The sequence below is a fragment of the Emydura macquarii genome, unplaced genomic scaffold (assembly GCF_026122565.2).
Source record: "Emydura macquarii macquarii isolate MOO-44397 ecotype Brisbane River unplaced genomic scaffold, CSIRO-AGI_Emac_v2 contig_2636, whole genome shotgun sequence".
In the NCBI taxonomy this organism is placed as follows: domain Eukaryota; kingdom Metazoa; phylum Chordata; order Testudines; family Chelidae; genus Emydura; species Emydura macquarii.
Genome location: NW_027132773.1, coordinates 22,059,980 through 22,087,183, shown reverse-complemented (window position 1 = coordinate 22,087,183; position 27,204 = coordinate 22,059,980). Strand labels below are relative to the sequence as shown.

The window sequence follows — 27,204 nt, the reverse complement described above, 5'->3', positions numbered from 1 at the left end:
GATGCTAAAGGGGAACTTAAGGAAGATAAGGCTATTGCAGAGAAACTAAGTGAATTTTTTGCATCAGTCTTCACAGCTGAGGATGTGAAAGAGATTCCCAAACCTAAGCCATTCTTTTTAGGTGACAAATCTGAGGAATAGTCCCAGATTGAGGGACTAGATTAGAGGAGCAAATTTTGGAACAAATTGATAAATTAAACAGTAATAAGTCATTAGGACTTGAGTATCCAGCCAAGAGTTCTGAAGGAACTCAAAAGTGAAATTGCAGAACGATTAACTGTGGTATATATCCTATCATTTAAATCAGCTTCTGTACCAGATAGCTATCCTCAAGTTATGTGACACCAATTTTTAAAAAAGGCTCCAGAGGCAATCCTGGCAATTACGGGCCGGTAAGCCTAACTTCAGTACCAGGCAAATTGAAACTATAGTAAAGAACAGAACTCTCAGGCACATAGATGAATGCAATTTGTTGGGGAAGAGTCAACATGGTTTTTGTAAAGAGAAATCATGCCTCACCAATCTACTAGAATACTTTGCAGAGGTCAACAAGTATGTGGACAAGGATGATCCAATGGATATAGCGTGCTTAGATTTAAAGAAAGCCTTTGATACGGTCCTTCACCAAGGGCTCTTAAGCAACGTAAGCGGTCACAGGATAAGAGGGAAGGTCTTCTCCTCGATCAGTAACTGGTTAAAACATCAGAAACAAAGGGTAGGAATAAATGGTCAGTTTTCAGAATGGAGAGAAATAAATAGTGGTGTCCCCCAAGAATCTGTACTGGGACCAGTGCTGTTCAACATATTCATAAATGATCTGGAAAAAGGGATGAACAGTGAGGTTGCAAAATCTGCAGATGATACAAAGCTACTCAAGATAGTTAAAGCAGACTTCGAAGAGTTACAAAGGGAACTCACAAAACTGGGCAACAAATTGGCAGATGAAATTCAATGTTGATAAATGTAAAGTAATGCACATTGGAAAACATAATCCCAACTATACATATAAAATAATGGAGTCTAAATTAGCTGTTACCACTCAAGGAAGAGATCTTGGAGTCATTGTAGATAGTTCTCTGAAAACATCCATTCAGTGTGCAGTGGCAGTCAAATAGCTAACAGAATGTTGAGAATCATTAGGAAAGGGATAAATAATAAAACAGAAAATATCATATTGCCTCTTTATAAATCCATGGTATGCCCACATCTTGAATACTGTATGTAAATCTGGTCACCCCCATCTCAAACGAGATGTATTGGAATTGGAAAAGATACAGGAAAGGGCAACTAAAATGATTAGGGGTATGGAAAAGCTTCCATATGAGTAGGGATTAATAAGACTGGGACTTTTCAGCTTGGAGAAGAGATGACTAAGAGGGTGATATGATTGAGGTCTATACAATCATGATTGGTGTGGAAAAAGTAAATAAGGAAGTGCTATTTACTCCTTCTCATAATAAAAAAAGTATGGATCACTAAATGAAATTGATAGGCAGCAGGTTTAAAATGAACAAAAGGAAGTATTTCTTCACACAACACTCAGTCAACCTGTGGAACTCCTTGTCAGAGGATGCTGAGAAGAATGAGAATAAAAACGCAGTTACCCTGAAACTGTGACACACACATCTTTGTTCTCGGCATTTTTTGTTTGCTGTGAGCTGCAACCTCATTCATGCCAGCACTAACATCGGCTATAATCCAATATCAGCTGTAAGTGACCTTCATGATAACACCCTGATTTTCATCTGTGATTCATATGTATGAAGTCCATCAAGTTCTTTGTTTTCCCATTATGTGATATCCAAGTCCACTTCTTCTATGGCTTTCTTTGGTGCAATAGCATGTTCATGATCACCTGGTTGTAGTTTAGGTAGAGATTTAGTATCCTTTCTCCTCTTCTGTTTTCTTCACCAACTCTGAATCTCTTACCGAACTGGAATTTCAGTCCAATCCTACTTTTGCATTAAAATCTCCCATCACCAGTAACATGTTGTCCTGAAATTTCTTGTATTGTTTTCTGTAAATTGTTATAAAATTAGTTAATTTCTTCCTTAAATGCTGCTGAGATTGGTGCATATATTTGTACTGTTGTGATTGAAGATTGGTGAAGACAAGCCAGGCTCTTATGGCATTTAACCTGATCTCTCCTTGTATATTTAAGGGGATATTCAGAATAAAATCTGGTGCAATTACCATAATAAATACATGTGTAGTATCTTGTAACTTTTTTCCTATCTTTTATACTTAATCTGTATCATTATGACAGCAAAATCAATGTGTTCTCTTCCATTAGAGCCAAATCGTGAGAGAGGCTGTGTTTCCATTGCTCTCCTGCATCAACTGACTTCACTGGGAGTTGCAGGCAGTTGGAATACCTAAAGATTTAGTCCTTAGGCTTTTAGATGGGGTCTTTTCTCTCAAGAGAATTTTCTCAGCTCCCATATTTGAAGAGAATATTCTAGCAGTGCCACAGAAAGGGAACATCTTTCTACAGGAACTTAGGGTTATTCAATGGACTTCATCCTGCAAATCAGGAAATCACTGCAAGACCGGAGGAATTTTAAAGGAACAGGAATGTATTATTTAATAGCTGTACCTATGCTAATGATTTCCCAATTAAGAAGGAATCTTTACAGTTATTTAATACTGTTAGATTGTGGTGGTGCATAAAGGCCCTAGTCAGGCTCAGGGGTCTGATTAGAGATGTACAAACACATACCGTAGAAAGACAGAGGGCAGGTCTACACTATCGCTTAAGTTAATTGAACCTCTGTTGCTCAGGGTGTGAAAAAAGACATCCTCCTGAGTGATATAAGTTACAGTGACCTAAGCGCTGTCCACACCAGCAGTATGTCAGCTGGAGATGCTTTCCCACTGACATAGCATCCGCCTCTTGCGGAGGTGGAATAATTATGCTGATGGGAGAGAACTCTCCCATGGGCATAGAGCGTCTGCACCAGACGCGCTACAGCAGTGCAGTTGCATTGGTGCTGGGCCTGAAGAGCTCACAAGCTAAAGAAACACATGAATAAAGTGATCAAGGTGATGATGGGCACATGGGAGTGTTCTTTTTAAAAAGAACATATGTGTGTTGATATCTATTAACATAACTTAGTTTTTGAGTTTTTTTCCTCTTTGGAGGAGTGGGGTAGGGCATTTGGATTTATATGGGGGAGAGGCAGGGCTATCAGAGTAAGAAGTGAGCGGGTAAAGGCAGAAGGGAACTGAGGAAGGAGGGAGACTATTGGGCTAGATGCTCTGGATTGATCTCTCTGGATCCATTTTGGAAATGTGAGGGGACAGGAATATCCTGACAGAGTGATCCTATTATACTTTGGGTCACTGAAGGTAGACTAGATGGCCCTCCTAAAGTAAGTGTGCATAACACCTCATCCCACAACTCTTTATACATTACATATGTCTAGCACCATGGAATTGCAGCAACTGACTGATATCTCAGCCTCTGCAAAACAGTGTTTGGGGGGGGAAGGGAATTTTGACAGTGACACTGGGGGAAAAACCCCTGTTGTTAGCAAAAGCACACTACGCTCCTTACTGGCCATTCACAGTCAAGGGAACTATAGTTTTTAAGGCCTGATTTGGAAAATCCACACAATTAACTGCATGCAACTCAGTGTATCCACTTTGAGTTTGAAGGTGTGAGCCAGCTCTATCTAGATTTGGACTGATGGCTCCAAAGAGTAAATATTTCAAACCAGATGTTTAGAACGCTACTCCATGACCTCCAACATAGCTTGAATGGTCCATTGCTCTTGTGGGTACTTTCTCTCATTTTCTTTTTAAATTGACATCTCTCTCTACAGAAAATGTTTTTGCTGATACTCCCCAACCATAATCCCTTCTTTGTTGCAGTAGCCTGAGAATTTCCCATCGACTCAAGACTCTGTGGAAGGCAGCAGACATAGGGTATAAAGAGGAATACCTGTCTTTCTTCTATGTAGCCTTCTACTCTTCCATGCTGTAGGACACAGATAATATCTCTGTGTAAATATTTATTTATACATCAAAGAACTGCACAGCACAGTGGTATATGGAACTATTGATAACCCCATTTTACAGGTGAGAAATAGGGAGGTTAAATGATATTATGAAGATCACAACAAATTGTCATACTGAAGTTGGCTCACAAGTAAGACCTAAACCCCACTGCTGCCCAGATAGTTATTCACTATTTCCTTTCTATCTGTAAAATGGGCCTCATAATATTTTGCTCATTATCTGTAGTTCGAACAGCATCTGATAAAAGTCTGAGGGCACATGTGAGTAATTTAGATCATTACATTAGTAATTACAGAGTAATTCTGGATCTCCATTACCCCTGTTGTATAATGGAAATAATATGTGCTTACTTTCTGGAGGAGCGGTAGGAAGTTTATTTAATAAGAGGTACATGTGTTGAGACTAGTCACGAAGGAGATGGGTACAAAACTGAAGCTGGTCTGGCTCTCTGTCATTTCTCCATATTCTCTTACACTAAAGGAAATAGTGTTGGAATGTGAAGGGGAAATTGGTCCCTGAGTACATAGCTAAGTTGGCTGCAGTAAATAGCGAAGTTGGCTACAGTTATGGTGTGCATCTGAACTGTGAATTTAGTGATGAAAGCTTATACAAAATGTTCTGTGTGTACATTGAGTTAGTTTTCACCAGGTTGCAGCTTAGTCAAACCCAAACCAATTTTCATTGGACCACTCAAAGACTTCTGAGTGAGGGTTAATTTTATACTAAAATTAAAGTCCAGATTCCGATACCTTTATTCATGCTGACTGATATCTCACCCTTCAAGTAAACTCATTGAAGTTAGAGTAATTTTTTTTTGTGTGTGGAGTAAAATGCCACTCAGTATGAGTAAGGGAATCAGAATCTGACACTAAGACCCACATCCATCTTTTTTGATGCAAGAGGGTTTTTTTGGTTTTGTTTTGTTTGTTTGGTTTTTAAACCAACATGATATCAGTGTTTTTTAATAATGCAGACAATGCTTCCTACATTCTCCTCAAGCTTCCAAATGGATGAAATGCTTTTGCTCAAACTTTCAAAATAAAATAATAATAATAATAATAATAATTAAGAAAATCTCCTTCAAGCAGATCATAAGCATGGTAAATTACAGTCCAACAAGTAATTTTTATGTTGAATGACCAAAAAAAGGTTCTAAGAATGGAAACATATGCAACCTAGTTATAAGGGTCAATGCTCTTCCCTCTGTCTCTATATATAAATGCATATACATAGCATAACTGAAAATATCACATTTATTTTTTCAAATTAACCATGGCCTTTAAGACATCATAAGAAGTTGAGCCATGAATAAGCATATCCTGTAGAACTTCAATGAATTAAAATACCTTTGATATTTTCATTTAGGTCATGTAATATCTAATTTATATAAAGCCTCTCAAAGATAATTTAAGATGTCACTTATACATGGCCATTCCTAGCTGTCTGAGTACATTCTTGTACATCCCATTTCTTAGTTGTTTGAATGGACACAATCAGACTTCAAAATGAATAAAATTAGTTTGAAAGTTGAATGTCAGTGTGTGATTTAAACATTTATTTTGATGGTGATCATATTTGAAAACAACATCATTTATTATCTTTATTTAATCAGGGTGAAAATAAATTTAATGTTAGGCATTTTTATAAACTCAGTTTCATGTTGATGAATATATAACGTATTGTGAATTGTGCAACCAATTTGTGCAACAAATAAATATTAAAATTCTTTCTGTCCTAATATGCTTACAACACAGAACGGGTGTCTATAAAGAAATTTTGGTTAAAAAGATGTAATGATATTATTATTATTTATTAATGTGGTGGAAATTATTTTTGATGGTTTTATTTCTGTGATACTCTGTCCTTTGATAGTCAAATACTATCTGGTATAGCTTCCTAGCTGGTTGATATTTCAGTGCTAAATTAGTAATGCGAACAATTGACTGAAATAGGATCTGCCAATTTTAGTTCCTTTTTACCTCCCTTAAAAAACGAAACCCATCACCTTCTTACGACTTCTTACATCACCACTCTTACGACTTCTCCTTGGAAATTGGGTTGCAGCAGGCTAATGAGAGATGACTGCCATTGCTTACCCCCAGAGCTCAGATGAACCCCAAGATTTTTTTTGATGACTGCCTTGTCTCCTTCCTGAGGTGACTTGTGAACACATGAAGCCAGATCCTCGGCTGGTGTCAATTGGTGTAACTCAACTAAGCCAGCTTACACCAATTCAGGATCTGACCCAGCATTTGGTGCTGGGAGATGCCAAATGCTCTCAATTCCACTGACTTCAGTTGGGAACTTGGCACGATAAGGCCTTTACTGCACAACAGCCTCCTACTTCCAAGTTAGAATGTTATGGACTCTCTCTCTCTCTCTGACTATGCCTACATTGCAAACTAGGGTTGTGATTCCCCTGCTCGTGTACACATACTCATGCTAGCTCTCATCGAATGCTAGCAGTGTAGCTGTGACAGCATGAGTGATGGGGCAATGAAGGCATGGCTGAGCTGTGCCGCATACATACCCTCTGATTTCAGCTGTGTCACTGCAGCTACATTACTATATGTACTCGAGCTAACTGTGGACATGAACAGGAAAATCAAAACCCTAGCTAGTAGAGTAGATGTAACCTGTGTGTATAAAATAGTGGAAAAAGTGGGATTCATTTTTTTTCTTTATCTACATTTTTCTTTGGTGTATAGATTTCAAATTTGTGTTACAATGACGAGAATGAGGAACCATGAGTGGAAGAATATTTTTTAATATATTACATTAAAATGACTTCTATGTAACAGAAGAGTGAAACATATTCAAATCCATAAACACAAACAGAATTGATCTGGAAATCTTCAGGAGGAGATGTTGAGGAGAACAAATTACATTATAAGCACAGATGCTGTGTGGGTTGATAGTTTTTTTCCTAGTGTCAAAAAGCCAAAAGTTCACATTATATTTATATTCATAATCTAGCTGCCAGATGGCTTCCACTTATAAACCCCTGCTTCCCTTCCCCTTTCCCTTTATTTGTAGGGAAATAGACAGGGTTTTGTTTCCGGATGGGAGTCACTATGCAACATATTGTGTACTCATGGCTTTGGCCATCCATAATTGACAATAAAGTGGGTTTTTTTTTTTTTAAGATCAATTGTCTTTTTAGTGACTCTATGAGACCTATCAAAGAAATATTATTTGTGGGTAGCTAGAGAGGAAGAAGTGATTACTACAGTTCTAGGCTTGACATTGTCTGTATCTTCTTGCAATTCCTTTCTATAAAAAAAGCTGGAGCTAGGTAAATTGAGCTTGTTTGGAAAATGAAATATACAAAGGACATTTTTTTCTGGTTAAATGAACATGATGATTCAAGGCACCATCATTATCACAGCTGTAGATTTTTATCATAGAACTATGATCAAAGTTTTCCATCAGTCAATTTGGTATTGAACTTTGGAGCATAAAACTGAAGCTAGAAGAATTCCTTCCATGATATCTGTTGTTTAAACGGGGAATACATCTGTGTCAGTATTTCATCATAAGAGGAATGGTTTACCTGGACACTAGCTGAGAGAAGAGGGTTTGCCCGATTCTCAACATAATGTCAATTTGCAATTTAGAGGGATGTCTGCAAAAAAAAAAAAAAAGGCATTTCCTCTCTAATATTCACTGTCTGATGCAAATTTAAGAGGCAGAATTTCTTGTATGTGGTGTATATCACGCAAAAAAACCCGTTAGTTTTGTCATTTAAGATATACATTAAAGGAGAGCAGCAAAGAGGAACTGGATGGCTCATGGGATTATGAATGAGATATGAAACCTTTGATGTGTAGGTTGTTCTTATGAGTCTGGTTAGTATGAGCAGTGACAAAGTTGTTGGTCTAAGTTATCACCAGTTGTAAGTGAAAGGACTTAGTAGTTTTCTTCCAATTCATAGTAAACAAATGTCCATATGGTATAAACCAAATACTTTCCTCAGTCTAGTGCTAAAGAAGGGACATTGTTTAGCAAATGAGAATTTCTTTCTGTTGCTGTTTCCTCTGCAGTACCTGTTAACTTCCTTTGGAAGTTGTTAAGGAGTAAGGATTTGATGGATTTCTCCATCTCTATTGACCACTTGTGTATGCCTTTCTGATAATACAGAATGAGACAAATTCATCTCAATCTCAATATTTCTACTTTAAACCAAACAGTAATATCTGCAAATACTTTATCTCTGTCACCCATATATATCAAGAGGGTTTTAAAATTATTTTCATTTGCCTGTTGATCATGTCATAGGAAAATTGTTCATTCATAATGTCAGAAATGCCAAGGACACTTGCTTTTACAGTAGTCTTGTAGATTTGTAAATACCTTTAGTCAAATTCTAGAAACAAGAGATCTGTTGCTTGTTCAACATATTATGTCTCATCTCTTCTTCCCAGGGAGGATTTCCTGGAGTTTGGCTGAGGAATGATCCCAGTTCTTCTCTTCTTTTCACTCTGTTAATAGCGTCCTGAGCAGCAGGTCTAACCAGAGTAGAAGAAAATGCTCTTTACTCTTTCTACTTCCCAAACCAAAGTAAATCCCACAGAGCTTTAAGAAAATGTGCAGTGACAAAGTAGAATTTTAACATGCACTGACTTTTAGGGATATGCATGCAGCATACTGAACACCTGAAGTTCCTGCTGATGGTGCCTAGAACCAGGACTTCATTCTCTATTATATGAAGTAATTTTGAAAAGTAACCACTGGGACGTCACATAAAATCTTAAAGGCAGAAATAGCCTGATACAAGTGTGCTGCAGGCAAAGAATTCCAAGAATGTAATAAGGACACAGAGAAACCATTCAAATGCATTAGTCTTGTACCAGTTGAGTAGTTCCTCATAAGTATTTTTGGGCACTCTTGTGGCACCCATGAAGCCAGGACTGAACGAGGTGAGGTATAATCCGAGACTCCTCAAAAGGAGACACTATTATTAATGAGAGCATCATAGATATACCACTCAGTAGAAGCATTGCTGGGTCTGACACTCCCTTCCTGAACCCAAGTGGAGGGAAATGTGGAGTGGAGGGCCCTCTCAGCCCTCACTAGCTGACACGAAAAGCTTCTAGCATACTGCAGGGATTTCCTAGCAGAAACCCACTGCCTAGGAGCAGAGCGTGCTGTGGGGAATGACTGCTGCATGGCTCTTGGCTTGACAGACCCCCTCTCAATGGCTGGCACCCCACCTGCACAAAGCTGCCATGGGGGCTGGCAGGTTATCAGTGGCGATTAGTGAGCTTTTAAAAATTAATGATTTGCATTACAGTAGTGGCTAATGCAGTGGTCCCCAAACTGTAGGGCACACACCACTAGGGGGGCACGGAGGAATGTTTCGAGGGAGCGCAGGGTGGGGCACGGGCCAGCCCTCATGGGAGGTGGGGAGGGAGCGCTACCCAGCTCTGCTCCGCCCCCAGCCACAGCACTGGTCCCAGCTCCACTCTGCACCCTGCGCCACCCTCATTCTCTCTCTGCCCCCAGGCCAGCTCCATTTCTAGCCCCAGCTCCTCCCCAATCCCCAATTCTGCCCCCTGCCCCACCTTCAGCCTAAGCTCCTTTGCTGAGCCAACTGTGCAGTAATGGAGTGGGGGTCATGGACAGAATTCATTACTGGTAAAGGGATGCATGACAGGAAAAGTTTGGGCACCACTGGGCTAATGGCTGCACCTGAGATCTGTTGTGGTTGATGCTGTTGATACAGAGTAAGAGGCAAAGAGCTATAAAGCTCACAGTCTAAACAAAGGATTGTTATCCTCATTTGACAGATGGGGAAACCATCATGGAGATTAAATGATTTGCCCAAGGAGACACAGTGAGTTTGTGTCAGAGTGAGAAACTGAACCCAGGTCTTCTGAGTTTAACTGCAAGATGACCATCGTCCTTCTCTAATAATCACAATAAGTTGATTTGATTAGTACTCCTGTCCCCTTTAGCAGGCTCTGGGATCATACCTCAGAGGTTGCTGGCTTCATATATTTCATATTCCATCTAAAAAAGATATCAGAATTGGAAAAGGTACAGAAAAGGGCAACAAAAATGATTAGGGCTATGGAAAAGCTTCCATATGAGGCAAGATTAATAAGACTGGGACTTTTCAGCTTGGAAAAGTGACCACTAAGGGAGATATGATAGAGGTCTATAAAATCATGACTGGTGTGGAGAAAGTAAATAAAGAAGTGTTATTTACTCCTTCTCATAACACAAGAACTCGGGGTCACCAAATGAAATTAATAGGCAGCAGGTTTAAAGTGAATAAAAAGAAGTATTTCTTCACACAACACACAGTCAACCTGTGGAACTCCTTGCCCCAGAGGATGTTGTGAAGGCCAAGACTATAATGGGGTTCAAAAAAAGAACTAGATAAGTTCATGGAGGATAGCCACTGATGGACCTATTAGCCAGATGGGCAGGGATTGCTGTTTGCCAGAAGCTGGTAATGGGCAACAGGATGGATCACTGATGATTACCTGTTCTGCTCATTCCCTCTGAAGTACCTGGCACTGTCGGAAGGCAGGATACTGGGCTAGATGGACCATTGGTCTGACCCAGCATGGCCATTCTTATGTTATGAAAACCAGTGGATTTCTATTAGGAAATTTCAGCAAGAGTTATTGATGCTAGACACAGTAGTAACTCCCCTCCATAGCTTCTGCCTTCCCTAGCGTGTGCACCTGTGGGATTACAAGGGGGTCAGCCAATATTAGAATTGCTCCACTGGACAGAAGAGCAAAGAGCAGACCTTCCTAGGTATCAGGTATATAAACCGCATCTTTAAATACTGAGCACATTTAAGCATAGCATGGGAAAAATATTGTATGAATAAATGATATAATAGATATTTTTGACAATTGATCCTGCACTGAATTTTTTAAATGTTAGTTAAATAACACCATTTTTTTTCTTTTAGTTGATGTCCATCACTGTGTTGGGTGTTTCTGCTTGGATGAGGGACTACCTGAATAATGTCCTCACTTTAACTGCAGAAACAAGGTAAACGTTTCCTTAAACCTAATAATCCATGTAGCTGAATGTTATGGCTACATAGTTTATCCAATGTAGCAGGGTTTCCTAATTAAATTTTCTATGGGAAAGGAAACCCTCAGTTACTCTGTATGCTAAAATGTGTATTATGTGATTTTTTTAAAAATCACTCTAGAATCAGAGATGGTGTCAAAGGGCACAACGGTCTCTAGTGCCCCCTTCTGGCTAAGCATTCTGGCACTCTGCCTCCATTTCCCCTTCTGAAGCATGATCCACAGAGGCTTTTGTCAAATAACAAACTCCTATCTTGGGGACTGGTTTATTAACATAAAATAAACTCAAAGTGAAAAGAAGCCCACTGGGCAGAGCCCCTCCTTTGTGAGGTCTGTCTGGCTCCAAGCCTTTATACTGGACTCAGTCATCAGCCCTTCCTAGAATCTGCAGCTTCACTCAGTCGTCGTCGTCGGGGCCCCCCCCCCCAAGTTTCCTATTTCTGTTTTCCTCTTTATAAAGCCCATAGGTCTTCCCTTAAGCCCAACTGGGCAGCAAGTAACCAGTCACAGGTGCACTGGACCCTTTCCCTCTTAAAGGGGCCAGTCCCCCTCCCCTTCCCAAGTCTTCCTGTGCCCAAAGATAGGCTCTGTGGTCATCTTTTGGTCAAATTCTCCACTCAAGTGGGCACTTCTCTTCCTGCTTTGACCTGAGTCTCCGATGTGCAGTGGTGGTGTCTAGTGTGTTATTTAGCTCTATTTTAAGTGGCTCCAGTCCTCCCTCAGGTCCTGCTTCTAGGTTTCTGTTTTATTTCTGGCTACTTGCTCTGACTCCAGGTGTCCCTGAAGTTCAATAACCTGAGATTCCAGCTTGTGGATTTCCTGCTGGCCTATGTTCTTTTGGGCTGATCCTTCTTCCAACTTAGCCAAAGCTCCTTGTAGTTCCTCTTCCTTCTTAGTCAGTTGTCTCTGGAGTTCTGTGAGCTGAGGATGCAGCTCAGCACTCCAGTTGTGCAGCTTGGTGGAACCCCCCCCCAAGCTTTCCACAAGTTATCTCCAACTCTGGGGTCTGCTTTTTTCCATGAGGTAGGAGCTGTGCAAGAGTTGTGACCATGGCCTTGTGCCCGTTCCTGGGTTTACTGAGACACTTAGACTTCTCGTCGGTGTCTATTGTAACCTTCTCCAACTATAGCTTCTGTCTTGCACTTTCCTCTGTGTTTGTTCCACAAGGTACTCTGGCCCGTTACACCCATTGATAGTGTTTTGGACTGGCTCCCGGTGCGCATCTTCTTCAAGCAGGGATCTCAAATCTGAAGCACTGATGCCTTTAGCTTGTAGATGCCTTCTCACCTTTTAAAGGATTGCCTCTGTTTGCTTGGTTCACTCCTATTGCTCAGCCAGCTTGTTCATAGCCTGGGAACAACTCTGTCTTATTTCCTGGATCTGAGCCTCGTGAGCCTTCATCCTATCATCCAGTTTCTGCCAGAAAGCCTTCATCTGTAGTTTGTAGAGGTGATTGGTGCTCATATCAGGGATCTGGTTTTTCTGGCATTTTCCTAAGCTTCCAGACCCTGTGCAACAAATTCCACCCTTTTTTTGACAACCCCCATCAGGGAATTCTGCTGTCACTCAGAGCATCGCATTGGGCTCTTCCACAGCAGAATCATTTCAGGCCCCTGCATCTGGTTTTGCTCCTGATAGTTGACTGAACTCTTGGGCCAGTCCTCCAGCAGCTTCACTGGCAGGTTCCTTCCTAGGCATTTTGGGCAGCATTCCTCCCTGCAGTTTTATTCTCTACCCCCCTCCGCCGGCCCCAGTTTTCCTGTTTCCTCCCTATAAGGCCCATGTGCCTTCCCTTAAGCCAAATTGGGCAGCAGGCAATCAGCCACAGGGGCACTGGACCCCCACTCCCTCTTAAAGGGGCCAGTCACTCTGTGACAGTTGGGAAAAGACCCGTTAAGTCATTTCCCCCCTGTACCTGTCCCTTTTTTGAGCTCTCTGCATTTTTTTCTTGCCAGTGATCAGTTTGGGCTATCTGCCCTGCAAGTATATTATACTACGGTATATTTTTGGTTGCTTCATTCAGTCTTTGTGACTTCAGCATTATTATTATTATTTACTAATAATATGAATTAAGGAATTAATTAATAATAATATTTTGTGTTACTGTTCTGAGGAGGGTGGGAGGAGGGAGGCCCTGGACGCGAGCCTGGGGGGGTGTCCGGGCCGGTCCTTCACGACACACGGGGGATGGAGAGTGCAAGAGGCTCTGAGGGGTGGCTGGATGGAGCCCAGGAGCAGGTGGGGGGCGGGGTGCTGGGAGCTGAGGCTGACCAGGAGGAGCTCCACCTCGCCATCCCTGACTGGGAGGTGAGGCCGCTCCATCCAAGCCAGCGCCAGGCTGTGGGGCTGGAGCAGCAGAGGTGTGTGCCGTGCAGCAGGTAAGTGCCAGAGCAGGGCTCCACCACCATTATGAGCACCAGAAAGTCTCCCGCGCAGGAGGAGGTAAGTGGAATGTCCCCACCTGCAGGAACAGACCCCCTCCCCCCCTCTGGGGCAGCTGGGGGGTGGTGCTGTCTGGTGGGAGCCAGGGACTCCTCCTGCCCTGCGCGGGGAGGGCGGGAGGTGCGTGAGGCCGGGCGGGGGAGGGGGGACGCAAATGCAGGGTTGGTCCCTGGGCGCCGGAGACCTATGGTACACCACTGAGCACGTGGAAGCCCCAGTCAGGGATCAGGACCAAGAAGCTAAACATAGAACTAAAAGTTTCTGCCCCAAAGAGCAGCAATCTACATATCAGATCTTCCATCACTTGAGGAAACATAGGACTTTAAAAACAGCATATAATTGATTTCCATAATCACATACTGCTAAGACATTTTTTAAAAATGTAACATATTTTCTTTTTAGACTGCAGTATTATTTTACGCTTGTGTGCTTTGATTTTTGGGTAATACTTTATTATTTTAATTCTGGTTTTTATTTGTTTTCAGGGTGGAGGAAGCTGTCATTTTGACTTATTTTCCTGTGGTCCATCCAGTCATGATTGCAGTCTGCTGTTTCCTTATCATTGTGGGGATGTTGGGGTACTGTGGAACAGTGAAAAGAAACCTTTTGCTTCTTGTATGGGTATGTTTTCACCTTCAAAAACAGTTAACTTCTGTTTTATTTAAGCAAGGAAGACAAATGTTCACAATCCTTGCCCCTAGATAAACATCCTATCTTGTGATTATTTTTTTAATCTTGTTTAGTTATGATGTCAGTGCTGTATTATAATTGCAAAGGGCACTGTAGGAAAGAATTCATCATACCAGGGTGCACTAAATTATGAGAGGAAGACTGTGAGTTACTAAAACCTAGTTGATGTTAGCAGTGGAGGAATCATTCAGAAAAATTCCAGTATAATCAGTGCAGGAGAATGAGTCTTAGTGATCTGAAACAAATCCTTTTTTATGGACTTCACTTGTAGTAGCTAACTTTTTAATTAACTTAGCTCCTACTTCTACACCCACGATCAAGTGTCGGCACAAATAATAGCATTTATGTGTCGGTCTAGCTGATTTGTGAGTGAGAGGTTTGAATTCTGTTATTTGCATCTGGAATTTTGCAGTTGGTCATGGGCAATTGAAAACTCAGATTCAGGTTGACAGCTTTCTCCTTTCCTCAGAGGCTATAAAACTTTGAGCCAGCAACAGACTTGCAGGGTGAAATTCTCCCTTGCACAAGGCTGTATGCACAACTTAAGCCTGATTAGGGCCTGACCCTGCAAAGTGCTGAGTGTCTTCAACTCCAGATGTCACTTAGTGTGTTGAGTATAGCCTTTAATCCTTTAATGTGGGGATTGTGTGGAACCCAAATAGTTCATACAACTTGTATAGGGCTACTGTACTGGAGTGAGACAGATTTATGGGACTTGTGATCACTGTAATTCCAGCAGGAGTAAGCAAATAAGTAAAATCCTTTAGCACAATGGTTGCCAACCTGTGGCCTGGGGGCCAAAAGTGGCCCACGGGGACTTTCAAAGTGGCCCATGGCTGCCCTCCTGCTGGCTGCAGAAGGGAGCTGCTGCCTAAGGACCGAGGCAGAGCGCGTTTCCACGGGCTAAAAGATCAGTGCAGGCTCCTTGCTGCAGTCAAGGGGATGGGAGATCAGTGCTCCCCTCCCCCTGGCTGTAGGAGGGAGCATGCAAAGTGCTCCAACTAGGTCCCTAGGCACTGGGGTCCCTGCTGGAGCCAGAGGGAGGGGAATACTGATCTCGTTCCCCCTGGCTGCAGAAGGGAGCCACTGCCTAGTGGCCCAGGTGGCACGCACAGGGCTACAGGATGCATGCGATTTCCCTGCTGCAGCCAGGGAGACGGGAGATCAGCAAGGAGGCAGCCTCCTCACTGAACTCCTTCTGTTTGGCTGCAGTGGGGGAGGAGGAGGCCTGCTGACGGAGACTGGTGGCCCTTCAGGGCTTAAAAATTATATCTGTGCCCCATGAGCCAAAAAGGTTGGAAACCACTGCTTGAGCACCTGAGAACTATCCAGGAGCAGCCATGTAGTAATGGAGCTGGTGTTGTGATATTTCTCCCCCCAGGGCAGTACAGATGTCCCCAGAAGTTTTTATTGCTGCATTTTATGCAGGGGTCTGTTCCCGCCTAATATCTCCATTTTTTTTGTTTTTTGGAAAATGGGGAAGAAAAAATGGAAGAATATATGAGATTCACCCAACATCATTTTTCCATTTTATTTAATAGAAAATACTGCAACTGTATGTGATACAGTCAGGAAAGGGTTATGAGGGCTTCATATCAGAGAGGCTCGTGTAAGAGGGCTGACTGAGTTTTATTTGATATTGCCATTGAACATGCTAAAGTGCTAATTATCGTGTTCTGCTAGCTGCAACAGTGGCAAACACCATTTGTCCTCTGGTGTATTTCTTAAAATCTCAGTATTGGGATTGTTGTTTCATGATTCTATATTTTAAGAGAAATACTCATTTTAGCCTACAGTAATAGAATAGTAATACAGTTTTTAAAAAAAATACTATTTCCAGGTTTGATCTTGCACTGTTGAAATCAATGGGAGCAGGTTCCAAAACATACGCTACTGATTTACTAGTATTGGCAGGAAAATGATGAAAAAGAGATTTCTGTAAGTCCTGCCGGTAATAATTATTTTGTGAATTATATTATTTACACTAGGGGACACAGTCTTTGTAGCTCCTCGAGGCCAAGCTAATTCTCAAATATTAGTTATTGCATTAGGTGAATTTTTAAAATAAAGGAGTAAAGCATTTTTATTTTATGTAACAGAAAAGCTGTTGATATCATGAGACCCTTTAGGTTTTTATTACATTGTGACACTATACTTTTGCCTAGAGCTTGAGATTTTTTTTATAAAACAGTTTGAAAAAAAGCCCCATAGCAATGACAGTAATTTAAGACAAAAATAAAGGTAAATACCCTCTGGAGCCCTATTAATTATGTCATAACAATACATTTTATATTTGGCTGCAAATTTGAAATAATTCTTTTCAGTTTTTTTCAGAATTAAAAAAACTGGCAACATAGTTAAAACTGCATCTTTTTATTTAAAATGACAACTGAGAAGAAGAAAGGGTTATAGTTTTTAACACAATCTGGAAATAAATTAATTTTATGTGTATTAAGCAGTTAAATCACATTAAATAAAAACAAAACATTCCTACAGCTTAACTTGCAATATTTCACGCTCAGGAGCCTGAGAACGGGCTCTTGCTGACCAGGCTGATAAGCAAAAAATAAATGATATCTTCCTAAGTATGCGACACTCTTTGACTAATTGCTAAATAAGCAGAGTGCTGTTGTAGTGCAGAGATGTGCAGCCATAAGTCAATACGCCATTCATCAAACTAATCAGAAAAGCGATGGATCAACAGAACAAGCTTTTGTAAAACCAGATGAACTGAAAGATAAGGAAAGAAACCTGATGTAAAACATTAACAGCCTTCTCAGTCATGCTTTTATTTTTATTTTTGAGATACACAAACAGGTAAAATGACTAAACCCAAAAATGTTTGGAACCAAGGCTTGAAATTCTTAGGCAACATGTTTAACTGAATGTTTTTTAAAAAAATCTAATAAAATTTAAGAATTTTAAAACATAGATCTCCAAAACATGAATACAATAATACAACTCAATAAACTTTTTAATGAAAAGCCAGTCTAGCAATCATTAGAAAAATTGTAACACTATGAGCTTTTTGCTGTTAAACCATAATTGCATTCATTTGTTCTTGAAATTCTACCTTGTAGTTAAATATTTGGAAGCTTTTCAGCTTAATATGAGATGAATACATAAACTGAATTGACATGTTTAGCCTGTTTAATAACAACAGAATGTAGCCACAAGATCATAATTTATCATCTTCTGTTGCTTACATATGGTCACTTGACAGTGACCTAAATGGTGAAAACTTCAAGTTGGTTAAAACGGAGTTTGGTTCATTTATGTAGATTTGATCTATTAAGAGTTTATATGTTTATATATACATATGGCAATATCTGATCTGTGTGTGTATAATATAACATTGCTGCATTTAACTCTTTGGAACTTAGTCTTTGTTTCTTGTAGATCTGACTTATGTAGATGTAATTTTTATTTTTTAATTTAAATTGTCTCGAGTATTTGTATTCATGAAGGTTAGTGGGGTATGTGACTGAAGATATCTGTTGTAAAGACACCGTATGCATTATGAGCAGCTGTAATGTGAATTTCTTTGCTCTGTGTTAATAACGACCAAAGCCCTGAAGTGGAGATGAATATGTTAGGTGATTTAGACTTTTCTAGTACTTCTCTTGAGGATTTCTCCAAAACAGAGATTGCCTGGTGGGATGGGATTTGTGTGGTTTTTGTAGTCTGGCCTGTTTACTATTAGGCAGTGAGATGACACCACTAAATTAATTTCAGTTAGGTTTGATTGCTGCCCATAAGATGAAACAAAGAGTTATTTACCGTAGCATTCAGCTTATGCCTGCCTCTTAGCAGAATTTGTCCTATAATGCAAGCCATGGCACAATGAAAGAACAACCTTTTATACTATGAATGTAAATCAGTGCCATTTTAAAATTAAACAGATATAACTAAGCAAGTAAGTTCAGTCATTCACAATTTAGTGCAATACAACTTTGTTGTATAGCCTGTTTCCATAGTAGTTTCAGTAAGGCTGCAAATGTAAGAAATAGAGGCAAATGAGAAACAATGTTAACAATTTAGAGCCCCAATCCAGAAGGATGCAGTGTGACTTTAACTTTTATTGAAGTCCATGGGAATTGAAGCAATGATTGCTTACTAGACTGGCCCTTCAGAGAACAATCTAGTTTCCTGCGTAATGTAGAATGAAATATGCTGAGGTGTAAAGATTTAGGTCTGAATTACACTGTTGTTGGATCTGGTTATGAAAAAACACTTTATAAGCAAGGTTTTTTTTTAAAAAAAAATACTCGTTTATAAGTTCATGGGAAGAACATCAGGATGCTATAGTATGTGTAATGCACATGATTTCACAATTTATTTTCATTTTTCAACATTAAGGGTCTTCTAAAATAACTTATGCACTATGTAAGGATTACTTTTGTGTTTAAGTTAAAAATGGAAATCTTTGTCTCTTCCATATGGATCTACAATGAGAGAGAGATTTTTTAAAGGCATTTAGGTGCCTAACTCCCAATGGCTTGTACCTAACTGCCCTTTGTGCCTGGAAAATCTCCCTCTGAAATGATGAAAGAGCCTGAATCACATAAAAAGAATTCAGAAACAGAATACTGCAAATAAGTTAAATAGATTTATAAGTGGGAAAATTGCTTAAGAGGCAAATGTAATTAATGCATCTGACACATCATGCACGAGCATATCAATTTAGATTGCATTAGTGGCACAACCTTTACATATAAAAAGTCTTCTTTATTTTTCAGCTAAAACAGCATAAATGGACTTCCTATTAACATCAAGCATGCAGGTCATCTTTTATATTTTTTTTCTTGAGAACAAGGAATATATTTTCCAGTACAATGACTCTCCATTTCCTGTTGTTTGTATTGTAAAGCTATGTTAACAGTACTCTAGGTTACTGAGGAGATTATCTTGAAAACACATTCACTTTTCCATATGATTATTTTGCAGGATGGTTCTCTGGTTAGGGAGCTAGCCTAGGATTCTGGAGATCTGGTTCAATCGCCTGCCCACCACAGAATTCCTGTGTGATCCTGGGCAAGTCTCTTTGTGCCTGAGTTTCCCATCTATAAAATGGGAATAATAACACTTCCCCCCTGAACAGGGGTGATGCAAAGATAAATCCATTAAAAATTGTGAGGTACTCAGATACAACAGTAATGGGGCCCATAGGAGTACCTTAAACAGACTGTATAGGGACCATGGGCCTTATTAGATAGTATTGAGGAAATTTTCACTTTGCTATGCAATATACAATTTTCTGGGCACTAATGGACACTGTGGCCAGCGTTTTCAACTTACCTGCCTAAAGTTAGCCATCGAAATCCATATTTAGGGGGACATTTTCAAAGGCACAAAGGGCAATTAGGTGCCAAAATCCTCTTTGTTAGTGGGAGGTGTTTGCCAGCCCATTGTGCCTCTGAAAACCTCCCCTTTAGGCAAGTAAATAAATGGCCTGATTTCCAGAGTTGCTGAACACCCACAATTCCCATTCTCTTTAGTGGGAAATTGGCTAGATGCTGAATACCCCTATCAGCCCATTAATTTAGGTGTCTCCCTAACTTGTCACCCAAGTTTGAAAATGTTGGCCTGAGTGTTTGAAAGCTTCCTTCATCAAATCTTGTGCCGTTCGTTTACATTATCACCAAAAAAAAAAAAAAGGGGGATTTTTTAAATCTTGTATTTAAAATGCAGTCAAATCACACCCTGCTGTTGGTTTGAAGCCACATATATTATTGATTTTTATAAATTGGAGCTGTGCACATAACACAACTGCAGAAAAAGATGCTTATGTACGTCTCATTTGAGAACAATTGCCCTAAGGAAGTGCAAGTTTCTAAAGTTATTATCTTGTTACGATAAACAGCGCAAGCTGTGTATCATTTGACAAAGGAGGTTCATGAACACCCCCCTGAAAAATTTTCCTAGTTGAAGTTTAAAAATCATTTTCACTGCAAATTCTTGCTGTTGTAACTGTGACTTTTGCATAATTAAAACATTCAAACAGCACAGAGTTCAATTTTTCATGGACTCTTATTCATAGGGCTTGTCTTCACTTACCTCCGAGATTCAGTGGCAGTCGACCGGAATTACGCAAGCTATGCACAAAACTTGCTTAACTCCTGTCGACTTCTCTGCTTCTCTTCTGCGCGCCATCTTCACTGCACTGCGCTGACGCGAACCGTGTTCCTGTCGACACAGCGCTACACCACTTTAGAAGGTGGTCTTAATACGTCGATTTCTGGATCAACTGAGCAGGTCTTCACTGACCACTCAGTCGATTCAGAGAAATTGATCTGACGGTGGCGAATTTGCCGCCGGGGTGAAGATATAGCCATAGAATTATATCATAGAAATGTAGGCCTGGAAGAGACCTTGAGAAGTCATCTAGTTCAGCCTCTTGCACTGTGGCAGAACCAAGTAAACTTAGACCATCCCTGACAGATATTTGTCCAACATGTTTTTAAACATCTCCAGTGATGGAGGCTCTCTGGGGAGCCTATTCCAGAGCTTAACTGTCCTTATAGTTAGAAAGTTTTTTCCTAAAGTCTAACCTAAATCTCCCTTGATGCAGATGAAGCCCATTACTTCCGTGTTCTATCTTCAGTGGACAGGGAGAACAATTGATCACTGTCCTCTTTATGACAGCCCTTAATATATTTGAAGACTGTTATCAGGTCCTCTCTCAGCTTTCTTTTCTGAAGACTAAACATGACCAATTTTTAACCCTTTCTTCACAGATCAGGTTTTCTAAACCTTTTATCATTTTTGTTATTCTACTCTGGACTCTCTGCAATTTGTCCACATTTTTCCTAAAGTGTGGCTCCCAGAATTGGACACAGTACTGCAACTGAGGCCTCACCAGTGCCAAGTAGAGTGTGACAGTTACCTGCCATGTCTTACATACAACCCTCCTGTTAATACAACCCAGAATGATATTAACCTTTTTTGCAGCTGTATCACTTGTTGACTTAATCAATTTGTGATCCCCTATAGCCCCTATATCCTTTACAGCAGTATTACTACCTAACCAGTTATTTCCCATTTTGTAGTTGTGCATTTGATTTTTCCGTCCTAAGTGAAATACTTTGTATTTATCTGTATTGAATTTCATCTTGTTGAATTTAGACCAATTCTCCAATTTGTCAAGGTGGTTTTGAATTCTAATCCTATCCTTCAGATTACTTGCAGTCCACTTGGTGTCATCTGCAAATTTTATAAGATTACTCTTCAATCCATTATCCAAGTCATTAATGAAAATAGTACAAGACCGAAGACTGATCCTTGCGGGATCCCACTACATATCCCCTCCCAGTTTGACAGCAAACCATTGATAACTACAGTACAGTCTTTCAACCAGTTGTGCATCCACCTGATAGTAATTTCATCTAGACCACTTTTCCCTAGTTTGCTTATGAGAATGTCATGGGGGACTGTGTCAAAAGTCTTACTAAATAAATAAAAGGAAAAACTGTTGGAAACATTTTGATAGGTATTAGGGTTAAATTTCTTTACTGATAGCATTTGTCACAAAAATGGCAGGAAAATAAATATTGTTTGGAGGATAAACATAGTAAGATTCTCTAGGCACACAAAACAATTGTTTAACAGCATGTGTTTAACTCAGTTATGATAGAACCAGGATATAATTTGGTTTGCCCCCTCCACACCAGCCAGACCACACTGTGTAAGAACTGGGTTCAACCACAAATGAGATTAACCATTGTTAAACTAAGTTGTTGTGTAGATGCAGCCAAATGATAGCAGATAAGATCAAAGGATTTATATTTCTCAGTAGAATTGTATTCTATTCTATATAGGCTTTTATACCGCACTTATCACTGTAATATCTGAGCACCTAGCAGTATAACAGAAACTACAGACATGACCTGACAAACACAACCTGAGTGTGAACCAATGTTTTATGTTGCTTACTTTGGAACAGATTCTTTTACATCCATACAATTCCATTTAAGTCAGTTGGGATGCCTGGGAGTTACAGAGGATTGAATTTGGCTGTTTATTACAATGCAAGAAGTCTACTGTAACAACATATGTGGCTTTCTCTGGAAGGAAATCTTGTTCTCTATGGAATACTAGTTACAGAAAACTATAGCAACACCTGCCTCTTTGCAGCACTCGTTGGTCTTGCCAGAATGGGTTAGTGAGAGAGTCAGCCTCATGGTAATTAAACTTGAGTCTTTCTTGTGGCAGCAGGTATTGCTGAGGTTATAGAGGAATCCATTGTGACCCAAGTACAGTATTAACAAAATCACAGCTGCTCCACTACCTTGTACAAATATTTGACATAGGAATTTTGTTATTACAAACTCCAAGTATTTCATTATTATTAACCAACCAGTGAAAGAGAAAAAATAAATAACTGACAGAGGTACTTAGCATTAGGCCTGTAGAGTTTAGCATTAGACAGGACAGAGACTGGAGTTCATCATTTTCCGATCCCATGGCTTTCATCAGCTTGTTGTTTATTAAAACTCATGGCACCTAATGTGTAGCTGGGGGAAGTAAGGGGCACACAATTTTGTGAATGTCTTTTAAAAGGTATTCCCCAGTGTTTTAAACTATAAAATTACTTTTGGGGTTGTTAATGCTTTGTACATTTCTCAAGCAGGTTGGCATATCTTTTTGAAAGATGGATTTAAGTATTTGTGAATGTTGTAGAATAATGTTACTGGAAGCCAGATCTGCACCTAAATTGAAATTCAGATTAAAATAAAGATTATATATATCTTCTCAAATACAAATATATATATATATATATATATATATATATAGCTTTTACAGGTTTTGGATTTTTAAAGTCCTACTTTTCTTTTATTCATTTTTTTTCCTTAAAAGTTTGCAGCATGTTTTTTTATTTTAAATCACCATTGTTAGATACTTTTTACTTTCTGAAACAGTTCTTTTTGGACTAACATTTTCCACATGAGGCCTCAACCCTAAGGTGAAGTTTTTGAGGTGATGTTTGAGTGAATAGAGTTCAGCTATTTTTGTGTTAGAATAGGGTGGAGGATTAATCTGTTTCCTGTTCTGACCAGTGTTTTTCATTCAAATAACTCACATGGGTGGATTTTGAAAAGTTAAACAGAAACATTAATGTGACCTCCTTGCACAACCATACCACAGGGTGCAGCTCATCTGTCCAGGAGATGGTGCTTTCTCAGGGGCTGGCTTGAGACTGTGGGATGAATTCCCATGGGAACCAGGAACCATCATAAATGTCACTACTTTCCACGCTAAGTGCAGGACACATTTCTTTATCCTTACCTTCATAAACGTATAACAACAACATGCGTACGTGTGTGTAATGCATGCATGTGTCACAGATGATAGAAAGTGCTGAGTATCTTATGGAACCACTGGGAATCGCAGCAACTGCAAGAATATAGGGTAGAAATGACACTACACTAGAGCTGTTTCAGTCACCCAGATGAAATCATCCAAAGAGAACTGCATCTGGATCATCAGGGGCAGCTACAAAGACTTTGTTGCCAGAACCACCCGAGAAGATAACAGATGGGGACATCAGAGTGCCTGCAGGAGCTATTATAAATTGGAAATATCTGGGTTGAGTTAGTTTAAAGACATGAAGGAAAGTAGATACACTGGAACCCAATCCTGAAAAGGTGCTCAGTACCTCCCTCTCAATTCCCATTGAATCTGGGAACTGAGGATGCTCAGCATCCTATCGCACTGGAAAGGTAACTATGGGAGAGACCGGAGTTGTTTTTCTGCACAAGAGCTCTGACTATGCAATGCAGCTGGCATAATTCCTGCCTCTTGGTCAGTAAGAATAGGCAGCTAATATAAGGAGCTGCATATTCTGGAGTGGATAGAAGATGGGCTACTAGAGGGACAGAGGTTCAGCTGGTGGGAGAACCTAAATCCTCCTGCATGTGACTGGGATCTATACAAGTGCATATGCTCTGTTCATACTGATAGGCTGCTACCCCACCACTTGCAACGAACAGCAATCTTGAGCATGCTGGTACATTGTGCAAGGGCAAAGCTGGTGCTGCTAAGTCAGGACCTTATTGCCCAGGCTGTCAGAGAGGGAAGAGCCGTCCATCAACCACTCATAGCCAGATGGCTATGTAGAAAAATGACTTTTAACTATGGCAACATGGATAACAGTGTGACATGGCCACCAGCATAGTGGAAGTTATTGTACATGACACTGGACTTGTCAGCACATCTGTGCAATAGCAAACAGCCACACACCTGTGGGGAGGGGCATGACGCTGTTAGAAATGGCTGCACTTTCCACCTTGTGTTTCTATCAACAGTGTATGTTGTGGTTCCTGATTGTTCACTGCTTTGAACACTTTGAGTCACTGTGACAACTGTTTGTAAACTGTGGCCTAGGGCCCATAAGAGCTAGGTGAGTGGGGATACCTTGTCTGCCCTATGTGATATCCTTATCATCCCCTGTAACAGTAGATTTAGAAGGACTCAGGGTCCCGATCTGTGCCTAACCTGGTAATTAAAGTGAGGCAAATTACATTTTTTTGGTTCACTGGCCATTCTGAAAATTAAAAAAAAAAAAAAGAATTATTTTGGGTTGTCCTGAAATAAAAATGTTCAAAAGTTTTGGTGCATTGAAAAGTCTTTAATTAAAACAAAAAAGTTTTCGGTCAAATGAAACATTTAGTTCAACCCGAAGCAAAACATTTTATGTAGACTTTGAGCAGTTTTCAACTTTTTAAATTTTTTTAAATAAAACTGAAGGTCACTTGGAAACAAAAGTTATCTCAAATTGAAAATTTGAAACATTTTGATTTTTGAAATTTTGGGGGGGTTTGTTTTTCTGAAAGAAGCAATTTTTGGTAAAACCAATATGAGCTCAGTGTAATATTTCAATGCCACCGAATCGGTATTATTTTCCAAAATGTTTTGGTCAAAAAACTTCACCCAGTTCTACTGTTAGCTTCACTCCAGCCTCAGAATTGTACTAGCTCTACTGCTCCACCAACCATTCCTTTTGGCAGGTACTGAATGTGGTGCAATGTCCCCTCAGGCTGGCCACACCCTTTTTCCTGCCTAGCCTTGCCTTGCCTTGCCCTTTACACCAGTTGCACAGAGAGACACATTATTGAGCACACAAGGGCTGCAGAGCTGCTTCTGCAACGGTGTGCTGATTGTAGAGTAGCATTTAGTTCACTCTGTTTTGGGAGATGTGTCTGGAATTAATGAACATTTGAAGAACCCTTGAGGCTACACAGGCAAAGGGCACCCTATGTCAGCATTGAATTGGGCTGTTAATCAGGGAAAAGAGGTTTTTGTTGCCAAAAGAAGCATTTGGCATTAATTGCCTTTACGTGAAAAAGGAAAAGCCTATTGAAAAGAATATTTTGACTCATTTTGTTGGGTTGTGTAAAAAAGGAAGACTCTTGTTTTTAATACAGATCCTATGATACTTAAGGGGAAAGAGACATTAGACTGTAATTTTCTCAGGGCAGGGCTCTGTCTTCAGCTATGTCTTGTTGAATGCTTAAACCTGATCTTGCCAGTGTCCTGCCTGGAGCCCCATTGACTTACCGTATCTGAGCCTTAGCTAGTGAATGATAATTATTTGAAGGGTGCACTAATCTAATTCCTAGGTATTTATTAATTTCTTCCTTACCATAAGATAGAGATGATAAAGTAAATGTTTGTGACAGAACAAAATGATGTTTCATTGGAGAATATGAATGGGGAAAGCATTTACTCTTCATAATGAATTTTGTGTTGTCCTAATTTAAAAAGACACAATAATAATGGCAAAAGTACTAATCAGAAAAAGAACTGGGCCAAGTCTCTGAAAATTAAAAAAAAAAAAAAAAAAAAAAAAGGGATACTGATAGAACTGGGTAAACTGGGACATCTAAACACTGGAGACATCAGATAATTTGGCTGTGGAAAATATTTATTTTGAAGAACTGGATGGCATTTAGTGGCCTACATTGTGAGTTAGTGGTTTCAGCTCACTTCATTGTTAATATGTATCCACATCGCCCATGCAAAACATTGCCACTGTTACCCAGCAAATAAACCAAGGTTTGAATTGGAATGATAAATTAACCATTAATCTTCTCAAAGCAGGATTGAGGACATAGCTGGGGCAGCATGGGAGAAACTTTCACTGCAGGAATGGATAAACAGAGGACTTCAGTTTCCTTAGCTGTTAGTCTGACTCTTTTTACAAGTAATAAATCAAGCAAGGCCAAATGGCGGCTCGCGTGCCACATACGGCTCTTTTATAGCTGAAGTGCGGCTTGCAAAGCCCCCATTCTCAACCTACCAGAGTGAGACGGGGGGTAGCTTGGGGCTTCTGCCTGTGGCAGGGTAGTGGGGCTCAGGGCTTCTGCCCTGCAAGGGGGGGGGGGTTAGGTATTTAACACCACGGACAGGGGTGACAGCCCCAAGCCCCAGCGCGCCTTCCCCCTGCTGGGCTGAAGCCCTGAGCCCCGGTGCCGCCCCCCACAGGGCTAAAGCCCCAAGACCTCCCTCCCCACATGGCAGAAGGTCCTAGCCCCACCGCCCCATCACACGGCAGAAGCCCCAAGCTCCCACCGCCCTCAGTCTGGTAGGTGGAGAATGGGGAGGGCATGGGAGACTGGGAAGTGCTTGATGGTTGTGCGTGTCTTCTGACAGTGGCCAGTGCCAGGAGCTTCAGAGGGAATGAACAGAGCATGTAACTATCAAGTGATCCACCCCCGTGTTACCCATTCCCAGCTTGGCCACCCTGTAATAAATCAGTGTTTGAAAAGTGTACCTGGGTGAATCCTTCCAGTAATCTCCATGGCTAATTAGTTCTAGACTATAACAAAGTAAAAGTGACTACTAGACTTTTCATGGAAGGGGTCTAGTTCCCATTGGTAATCAAACATTTTGTTGATGGTCAAATGACATTTCTTAGGGTGCAGGAGGATGTCTGAATGGCTTGCAGAACAAGGCTGACACTCTCAGGCTGTTAGCCATTGGGAAATGCTACACA

At 40.4% G+C, this 27,204-nt stretch overlaps 1 protein-coding gene across 6 annotated transcripts in view; it reads left to right on the top strand.

Annotated features, from left to right (window-relative positions):
* Window positions 1–27,204, top strand: part of TSPAN12 (tetraspanin 12) — a 64,523-nt gene that overhangs the window by 10,362 nt on the left and 26,957 nt on the right. For 4 of the 6 annotated variants that reach the window (XM_067564268.1, XM_067564271.1, XM_067564272.1 and 1 more), the window contains exons 3-4: window positions 10,952–11,034; window positions 14,006–14,141. In XM_067564268.1, the coding sequence (XP_067420369.1) occupies window positions 10,952–11,034; window positions 14,006–14,141 (219 nt within the window). Of the gene's footprint in view, window positions 1–3,873; window positions 4,081–8,441; window positions 8,581–10,951; window positions 11,035–14,005; window positions 14,142–27,204 lie in introns of those variants that run through there. The other 2 variants (XM_067564270.1, XM_067564269.1) reach the window with 2 other exon arrangements.